The following is a 9,474-nucleotide window of genomic DNA, read 5'->3' on the forward strand; positions in this document are numbered from 1 at the left end:
AAAATCATTTTGAATCTGATTAATAATAATAGATAATTAGAACAAATATCGATAAATTATAAAATATTATATAAAACAATTATATATTAAAAAAATTAAAAGACTTTATATTTTGTTTTATATTAATAGATCTACAAGATAAAAGATGTTATTCCATCTGTATCATGATTATTATAAACAGAAACGTAGTTCAAAAAATTTAACAATTAAATTTTCTAACTTAAAGTGACATCCGTTTTTAACTAAAATACAACAAAAAAATCACACTTTTATTAATAAAATTTGAAAATATATTATAATTTTATATTTCACAAAATCATAATTTTATAATTATACAATTTTAAATTAAAATATTAAAATTAGAAAATATAAATTAAAAAATTAAAAAATATAAAATTATAAATTTATAAAAATATGATATGTGGTAACAACTTAACATGGTGACTTAATCAATTAATAACAACATCATCCTATTATCATAAATAAATTAACAATGACAATTCAATTAAAAAATTAAATTACTTAAGAGACCACACAAATTTATCATAAACTCAATTAAAAATTCTAAAATTTATAGAAACTTAAAACATGTCCATAAAAAATTGTTATCAAATTTCAATATAAACAATTTCATTTAAATTATTTTCATCAATATATAAAAATTTACAACAAAACTAATTCCATTAAATTTTATATTAATTCTCAACAATTACATTTCAATTTAACATAATTTTATAATGTAAAATTATTACTTAATTTTATTTAAATAATCCTGAAAAATGATTTCATCTCAATTTTTAAAAACCATATTTTAATTTAATATAATTTTATCAATATTGATTTATATATGTCTACGTTAAAATTTAACTGTCATGAGGAATTTAGGAAGTTAATTATAGAAGTCGGTTATAAAATAACGTGTTTTTTAAATGATTACTAATTTCAAGTCTTAAACAAGTAAGGTTTTCCCGAAATACTTATAACAAATGTTTTTCTTCTATCAATATTTCCAAATTAAACTGACAAATATAATTTACATTATTTATAACTAGTGTAAACACAGGCGCTATGATAGCGCCTGTGTGTACGCATTTTTTGAATTATATTAATAATTGATGATATTGTAATGTTATTAATTTAATAAACAAAATAACAAAATAAAAGTATATTTATAAAAAATAAAATAAAATGTACGGAGAAAATAAGAGAAAAATAACTGTTGATGAATAGTAAGAGAAAAAAAGAAAAAGGAGATAAGTAAATAATTTTATAAAAACTTGTAAAAGTAACCGTTAATTTTTAAAAATTTAATAAATAATTAAATTATAAAGGGTAAAGTTGGAATTATGAAATGTGGACACAAAAGAGGGAATCCCCTTTATATATAGTTATAGATTTATGTTAAATTATTTTTATATTTAATAACAAAATAATATTTTATCAATAAAATTATTATTTTTAATTTATTATATTCATTACATAATTCACTAATTTTTATAAATTTTTATCTTCATTTTTCATTCGAATTTCATAATTTTTCTTTTCAATTTAAACAACTTAATTTCCATCTTTTTTTTTTTTCGAATCTACTTTAATCTATTATCTAAAATCCAATCCTAAAAACAAACACAAACTTAGATTCTCATTAATCAAACCCTCTACTATAACTCAATTAATTTTTAGTTTTTGTTAAAATGAAAAATAAATAAAACATTTAAGTAGATGAAAAAAATAGTTCAAGAACCCAACAAATGGTTCAATCATAAAAAAAAAAAAAAAATCTGAGTAGAAAACAATAATAATTAAAACGAAATCAAAAATCCACTGTAACCGCTCTTTAACGGTTCGCCTTCCTCAAACGGCTACATTCTCTCTCTTCGCTCTCTGTTCTTCCTATTTTTTTAATTTCTCACCCCCAATTCAAAAATTCACAAAAGCTGCATTTTCCTGGGAAACCCTTTTTTTCATTTTATCGGGAAAACCAATCCCCCTTTCTTGCCAGGGGGGTTTCTAGACCAAAGGCAATTCACCAATCCCTTTCAATCACAGGTGAAATTTAAGATCCTTTTCGCTTTTCTGGGATACCTCAAAATCATATTCTGTTCGTGAGGAAAGTGTATCGATCAAGTTTCTAATCTGGGTTTCACCAATCAAGAAAAAAAAAAAAAACCCATCAACCTAAATTTAGTATCGTACGTTGTCGTTCTGTTCTATGTCCTTTACATCCTAGGTCATTGAAACGACATCGCTTTCCTTTTTAATCTGTTTCGGGTATTAGTTCTATGGCCTTCTTTTCTGGACAATGCATTTGGTTACAATATTTTCCCAAGAAAGCTACGTGTCTGCTTTGAAATATTTCATGCTCAGTTTCTTGATCGAATCTTTCGGGTTCAATCAATTGTGTTGTGTTTGATTATCTTCATGGGGATGTTGGATTTATTAAAATGATCTTACATATTAGAGGCCCAACACTTGAGTTACATGGTAAAATGATGGAATGGAACCATGCCGTCAGTAATTAATTATTCAGAGAGAACATATTCGGATGCACCGGCAGTAATGTGGCATTCTCAGTGTATCTATTATTCTGGTTTATTCCAAGCCATGGAGACCTAATTTTAAGATGATGGTGTGGGTTTTATGTTTAGAGCGATAATTGTTCAGTGGCAGTAATGTGGCATTCTCAGTGTATCTATTATTATGGTTTATTCCAAGCCATGGAGGTCTAATTCTAAGATGATGGTGTGGGTTTTATGTTTAAGAGCGATAATTGTTCAGTGAATAGAACAGTATATGACCTAAGTATGGAAATTTGATATTTTGAAACTTGTACATTTGTGCCATTGTTTTACTGATTTAACATATAGAGCCTTGACCAGATGGGCCCCCAATGGCTAACCTTTATTCATTGGCTATCGGTTTTTTTGACATAAACTAAAATCTTTAATGTTTCTTGTAGCAATAGTGTATTTTTTTTTCAAGTGAGAATCGTACCACAATATGAGCATGCTGTCATTTAAAGTGACAAATCCTTATTGACACTGGAACCTTCTTAGATCGTGACTTGTTTTGAAAAGAGTGACCATGGATTTGTGCAAGTATTCTTAATTTCTACTTTTATAACACATTAATTTGGAATGATTGTTTTTCAAGTATATGTTCTTTTCGCCTTTTGGGGAACAATGTATTTTTACAGTTTTTTTTGTTCTGGTTTTCGGTAGATACAAGTGATAAAAATGGCTAAAGCTCAAAAGGGTCTTTTACAATCCAATACAACATGTGAATCTCTTCTTGACGAACTTCAGGTATACATTAAATTTTGCGGCAACTTATCTTTAATGCTCCCTCTGCCCCATTGGCCAAATAAATAAAATAATGTGTGCAAAACTGAAGAACTCTTACTTGTTTGTCTTGGCTAATTTTTCACAATAGATAATTTGGAATGAAGTCGGGGAGTCTGACACCGAAAAAGATAGAATGTTGTATGAGCTTGAAGAAGAGTGTGTAGAAGTATATAGAAGAAAGGTAGATAAAGCAAATCGGTCTAGAGCTCAACTAAGGCAGGAGATTGCTGATTCCGAGGCAGAGCTTGCATGTATCTGCTCAGCAATGGGAGAGCGACCAGTGCATTTTAGGCAGGTTGGGGGTTTTATGAATCACTAATTTTTTTATTTTATTTTAGGGCTTGTATGTGTATTGGTTAAATAAAGTGGTTTTTTTGGTATAAGACAAATCACACTGCATAATTACGAGAATAGGCAAGTTTTTTGAAAATTACGATTTTAGGCAAAACATACTGGGGTGGATGTTTTCTCATGAAGAAATCGTTTGACTCTTGTGTGTTTTTGGTCGAAGTCAGAAATCGTAAAAAGAAAATGTCAAGGGGGCACGTTTTCTATTAGAAAACGTCAAGGGGGGCACAAATGTGTGGGGGCCCTACGTTTTTAGAAGAAAACGTCCTAGGGGTGTACGTTTTCATGGGTTTTTGTTTCTTTTTAATTTTTTCTTTGTGCACCCCCTCCATCTATTTTGGTTCCGAATCTTCGTGTTCCTTTGTTATTAATGTTATGTGAACCTGCTTTTAAGTGCTTATATATTGAAACACGATGTCTGGGATAACATGTTCGACTTCGATTGGATTAGACGAAGAAGATTCTCCATAATTCCATGAATTCATTATGTTAATGTTGATATGGAAATGGGTTGTAAGAGATTTGAGATGTGAAGTGAGCGGTGTATGCATAGAAAATTTGGTAAAAGAACAAATTGTGGTGTGTTTCAATATATAAGGACTTAAAAGCAGGTTCACATAGCATTAATAACAAAGGAATATGAAGATCCAGAACTAAAATAGATAAAGGGGGATGTGCAGAGAAAAAATAAAAAAAAATAAAAACCCATGAAAACGTACACCCTTAGGACGTTTTCTTCTAAAAACGTAGGATCCCCACGCTTCCTGACCAAAAAACGCATAGGGGTCACACGATTTCTTCTTGAGAAATCGTAATTTTTTAAAAAACTTGCCTATTCTCGTAATTATGTAGTGTGATTTGCCCATTACAGAAAGAAAACCAAATAAAGTGGATACAAGAACTTAAGGCAAATGGCACTGTATGTTGAAAGTGATTGCATAAGATGTATTAGTGAAGTTTAATGGTTAACAATAAAAGCTTTGGTACAGATTTATGTCTAAACTGTTCTCAATGAGTATATGTGTGCCAAGGGTAGCTGTTGAGTTGAGAGGGCCCTATGTATTCTCGTTAAAATTAGCGTACCTTGTAGTTTTCTCAGTTCCAAGTCCAGGTAATGCAGGAAGAGTTTTTTTTTTTTGGATCCTTAGTAGCCTACGACACTTGTCAATATACCTGACATGGATCACTTACGACAAATTGCTTTTGTATAGTTTTCTTGGATGTTACTGTAATGACCTTAACAATTAAGGTTATTTTGTTATCCAGTTGATCTACTAAGAAGAGGATTGGTTCGTTCTTGTCTTTCATATTTTTCTAGTTTGACAAAAACGCTGGAAGCTTGAAGGAAGAGCTGGCAAGAGTTCACCCAGAGCTGGAGGAAATGCGAAAAAGGAAGTTTGAGCGTAGAAATCAATTTATAGAAGTTCAAGAACAGATTCAAAGTATCTCAAATGAGATTTATAGTACAGGAGAATATATTACAGCTGTTGTAGATGAAACTGATTTGTCATTGAGAAAGCTTGAAGAATTGCACAGAGAGCTCCTTGCACTTCAGAAGGAGAAGGTCAATAATATACTTATAGTTCCTCTTCTATCTCTCTCGGAGTTGTATTTGTGTGTGTGTGTGTAAAGCTAGTGCAATTTAAACAGTCACATATTGTTCTTTGTTACTTTTCATGCAGAGTGAACGCCTCAAAAAGGTTCAAGCCCAAATGTATACATTGAATTCTCTCTGTTCAGTGCTTGGTTTGGACTTCAAGCAGACAGTCAGTGGAGTCCATCCTAGCTTAGGAATTTCAGAAGGTCCTAGGACTGTCAACAGTGAAACCATAAATCAATTGGCTATTGCCATACAAGAACTGCGAAAAGTTAAACTACAGAGAATGCAAAGGGTAAAAACTGGCAGTTTGTGAATATAATTTTGATATGAAACATTACTTTGTGTTTATAATTTGATGTTATTTTCTCTGGTTGATAGTTAACTTGATTATTGTCTGGCAGCTTCAAGATATAGCTTCAACAATGTTGGAGCTCTGGAATTTGATGGATACGCCTGTTGAAGAGCAACAGATGTTTCAGAATGTTACTTGTAATATAGCTGCTTCAGAAGATGAAGTAACTGAACCAAACAGCTTGTCTGAGAACTTCATCAATTATGTGAGTTATAGTTACTGGGGAAATAAGTACTGGTTTTCTTGATCCGTGCGGTTCAGATTTCCTGTAGAAGTAACATTTTCATGCAGGTCGAGGCAGAAGTATCCAGGTTGGAAGAGTTAAAATCAAGCAAAATGAAAGAGCTTGTTTTGAGGAAAAGAGCAGAGCTAGAGGAGATATGTCAAAAGACTCATTTGATTCCAAATATTGATAGTGCAGTGGAACACGCTGTTGAAGCGATAGAGTCTGGTAAGTTCCGTACGAGAAACCTGTGAATGAGCGCCATTGTTTCCTAGGCAAACTAAAAAGTCTGCATCTTCCTTTCTTTATCAGGAGCGGTAGACCCAGCTTGTTTGCTCGAACAACTTGAACTTCAGATTGCCTCTGCAAAAGAGGAAGCTTTTGTCAGAAAAGAAATACTTGAAAGAGTTGAGAAATGGTTAGCAGCATGTGAAGAAGAATCTTGGCTCGAGGAGTACAACATGGTTAGTTTTTTATTCTTTACCATCTCTGTTATAGCAGGTTGGTACTAACATTGAATGGTAATTTCGACTGTTGGATGGATAATAGTTCGATGTTCATAAAAAGAAAGTTTTTCATATTTGTTTTTCCATGAAAAATATATTTTTTTTTATAAAAATCACCCTTTTTTGAAAAGTTTAGGTGTAAGGTTTTCGAAAAAAAGAGAAAGATTTCTGATTATTTTTTTTAGTAGCTTGTGAAAAAAGCTATGATAATAACTACCTTTCAAATAAAAGAATTTTTTATAATTGTAATCAAATAAAAGAGTAGCTTATACTTCTTATAAGATCGCTAAAAATAGATTTTTTATGCATTCTTAAACACCCTTTTTTATAAAAAGCACAAATAAAGGTCTCCTAAATGGTGTAAATGGATTCCCCTTCCCATGTCTATCACACTTCTCAATTTGTTAATTTTACTGCCATTCTGTTTCTTCCAGGATGAAAATCGATACAATGCTGGGAAAGGTTCTCATCTTACTCTCAAGCGAGCGGAGAGAGCCCGTGCCTTGGTCAGCAAACTTCCAGGTGTTAGATCTTAATTGTTTCTTTGTCAGCCATGTTGCTTTGTTATTGGACTTTTGACCATCTTAAGGATACTGAATAGAAACACAGCTTTACTTTTCCATGCCTTGATGTTTGTTTATTAAAGCATAATGTCTTTTTCATTTTCTTTTGTTTGCATACAGCAATGGCAGAGGCTTTAACATCAAAAACTATAGCATGGGAAAAGGACAGAGGCATTGAGTTCACATATGATGGTGTAAGTACCCTCACCTAAGAAATCATCGGGAAAGAGGTCATCTTCGTGTCTTGTTGTTCAGCAAGTCTTTCAAACTAATTTTTGTTGTACGTGATTTTCTAGACCTGTCTGCTCTCTATGCTTGAGAACGACTCGCTATCACGGCAAGAGAAGGAGCAAGAACGTCGTAGGCAGAGGGTATATGGACCACTTGTTGCATTTAAAGATTCTCTAATATAAGTTCTGTAGTTATAAAAAACACCCTGATTTTTGCTGTTTTAAAATCCAAGCAACATTTTATGGTTTGTCTTTTTTTCTTCGCAATCTACACTCATTTGACACTGTTTTTTATTAATGGGAGAGTGGGAATACATTTATCAAATGAGTGTAAAAGTGTGTCAAACTAATTTTTTTCTTATGTATCTGTTTCAGGAACTGAAGAAACTTCAGGGACAAATCACAGCGGAAAAGGAAGTACTCTACGGGACAAAGGTAAGCCCTTCAAAGACCCAGAATGCAAAAAAGACACCAAGGAGTGGAAGCGCAGCATGTAGAAGAATCTCCCTTGGATGCCAGACACCAAAATCTGATTCGAAACCTTATCAGTCACAGTTATCCTTCACAAAGAGGACAGAAAAAGCCCACCAAAATGATCGACTAAATAATCTGGATGATGATGTTTCATGTTTATCATCAGGTAGTTAACTTCTCTTATGCTCCCCCTTCCCGTGTTTCATGCATCTTGCAGATTTCTCACTGTTTGGTTGAAAGAAAGAACATGAACCAATGGAAAATTCTTTTAAGAATTTGCTTCACTTAGTAAGGTGGTTTGGAATGTGGTATACAGATTCAGATCTTGCTAAGCACAATATAAACATTGACTGAGCCAAATTTTCTGTCTGCTACATCTTTTTTACCCATTTTCATTATGGGAGTAGGAAGTTTTATTACTCAGATTCCATTAACAATTAACGTAGCATTTTTTCATTCTTTTAATTTTCATCTCAAAATGAAAGTCGGCATCAATTTAGTTAACATGCCAACTTGCCATCTAAACTGCAACAATAGTTTGTCGGATACCTGTTTATGTTTTATTTGGAGAGAAGAAAAGATTCTCCATAGGATTCTCCGAAATACTCTTGATGATGATGGTTTTTTGGTAAAGGCTGTATGTGGCACCAAGGAATGGTTTAGAAATTTTTTATTCGTTTGACGTTGAAGGCTGTATGTGGCATGTTAACGTAGCATTTTTTCATTCTTTTAATTTTCTTCTCAAAATGAAAGTCGGCATCAATTTAGTTTACATGCCAACTTGCCATCTGAACTGCAACTATAGTTTGTCGGATACCTGTTTATGTTTTCTTTGGATTTTAGAAGAAGATTCTCCATCGGATTCTCCGAAGTACTCTTGATGATGATGGCTTTTTGGTAAAGGCTGTATGTGGCACCAAGGAATGGTTTGGAAATTTTTTATTCGTTTGTCGTTGAAGGTGGAGGCCAAAGCCACATCTCAGCTGGTTGATTTTCCCATAATTTCTTGCTGGTATATCGAGCATTCCTTTGCTGTTTGTGTTTCATATAATCTGCAGAAAAAGCACACGTATATACTTAACGATTTTCTGTCACATTCATGCATTTAGAACTCACCACTCATTTTGTTGTTCTTATGTTATAGCTAGAAAAGGACTTGATACTGCTGGTGTTCCTATGAAAAAATTCTCTACTGGTGCTGAGAGTGTTCGTATAATGGAATCTCCTTCTACCCGCCAACCTTTTTCCCCCATCTCTTTAATGGTATCATTAGCTAAAGATGCAAATGCTGTAGACGATATACAGAACAAGAAGTTGCAGAAAACATTAGTAGTTAGCAATTTTCCATCCATCACTACTACATCAAAGACAACCATAGTGGTGGATGAAGAAAATAGAACTCCTATGAATACGTCCATGACTCCAACCCCTGCCTCAGTTCCTTATGGAGAAGAGACCGAATACTCCTTTGAGGAAAGAAGGCTCGGTTTGTGTTAGCATAACTGGTTTGTTTGGTTTTCCAGATTACATATTACACAGTTATTGTAGTTACCTGTAAATGATAATCACAAGTCAAATGTAATTGGCTTCCCGATTATGTACATAATCTCAGAAGGGGGCTTGGACTGTGGTGTGGAAAGTACATATTAATGATAAATCTTGCAATCTAATCTGATGTTTCTTTTACAGATTACTGTTTCATCTCAACTAAAACCTGCCCTTTTGTTCCCAGATGTACTCTTCTTGCTGATTTGATGACACCCACTTTAAATAAAGAACAAAAAGTTAAATGAAGAGTAACTACAAAATCTGAGATACGTGTGGGAGATCTCAT

At 32.6% G+C, this 9,474-nt stretch overlaps 1 protein-coding gene across 3 annotated transcripts; it reads left to right on the forward strand.

The window, feature by feature from the left end:
* The first annotated feature begins 1,931 nt into the window (after positions 1–1,931).
* LOC114181708 (65-kDa microtubule-associated protein 3) lies at positions 1,932–9,310 on the forward strand. Of its 3 annotated transcripts, XR_003603905.1 has the most exons (14): positions 1,932–2,049; positions 3,222–3,305; positions 3,433–3,639; positions 5,011–5,256; positions 5,375–5,584; positions 5,694–5,849; positions 5,936–6,095; positions 6,180–6,331; positions 6,808–6,895; positions 7,057–7,130; positions 7,233–7,307; positions 7,542–7,806; positions 8,484–8,652; positions 8,785–8,902. XR_003603905.1 is itself a non-coding variant. In XM_028068238.1 (13 exons), the coding sequence occupies exons 2-13, from the start codon at positions 3,237–3,239 to the stop codon at positions 9,135–9,137; spliced, it is 2,055 nt and encodes a 684-aa protein (XP_027924039.1). In that variant the 5' UTR covers positions 1,932–2,049; positions 3,222–3,236; the 3' UTR covers positions 9,138–9,310. The 3 variants fall into 3 exon arrangements, 2 of the variants coding, with proteins under 2 accessions (XP_027924039.1, XP_027924040.1); XM_028068238.1 differs by lacking the exon at positions 8,484–8,652 and having other exon boundaries at positions 8,785–9,310; XM_028068239.1 differs by having other exon boundaries at positions 8,484–8,874.
* The last annotated feature ends 164 nt before the right edge of the window (positions 9,311–9,474 follow it).

The sequence above is a fragment of the Vigna unguiculata genome, chromosome 4 (assembly GCF_004118075.2).
Source record: "Vigna unguiculata cultivar IT97K-499-35 chromosome 4, ASM411807v1, whole genome shotgun sequence".
Lineage (NCBI taxonomy): Eukaryota > Viridiplantae > Streptophyta > Magnoliopsida > Fabales > Fabaceae > Vigna > Vigna unguiculata.

Coding starts and splice junctions, on each gene's coding strand:
- LOC114181708 (XM_028068238.1), top strand. CDS start 3,237: ATGGCTAAAGCTCAAAAGGGTCTTTTACAATCCAATACAACATGTGAA. Junction 3,640..5,010: donor GACCAGTGCATTTTAGGCAG/GTTGGGGGTTTT, acceptor ATATTTTTCTAG/TTTGACAAAAACGCTGGAAG. Junction 5,585..5,693: donor AACTACAGAGAATGCAAAGG/GTAAAAACTGGC, acceptor ATTGTCTGGCAG/CTTCAAGATATAGCTTCAAC.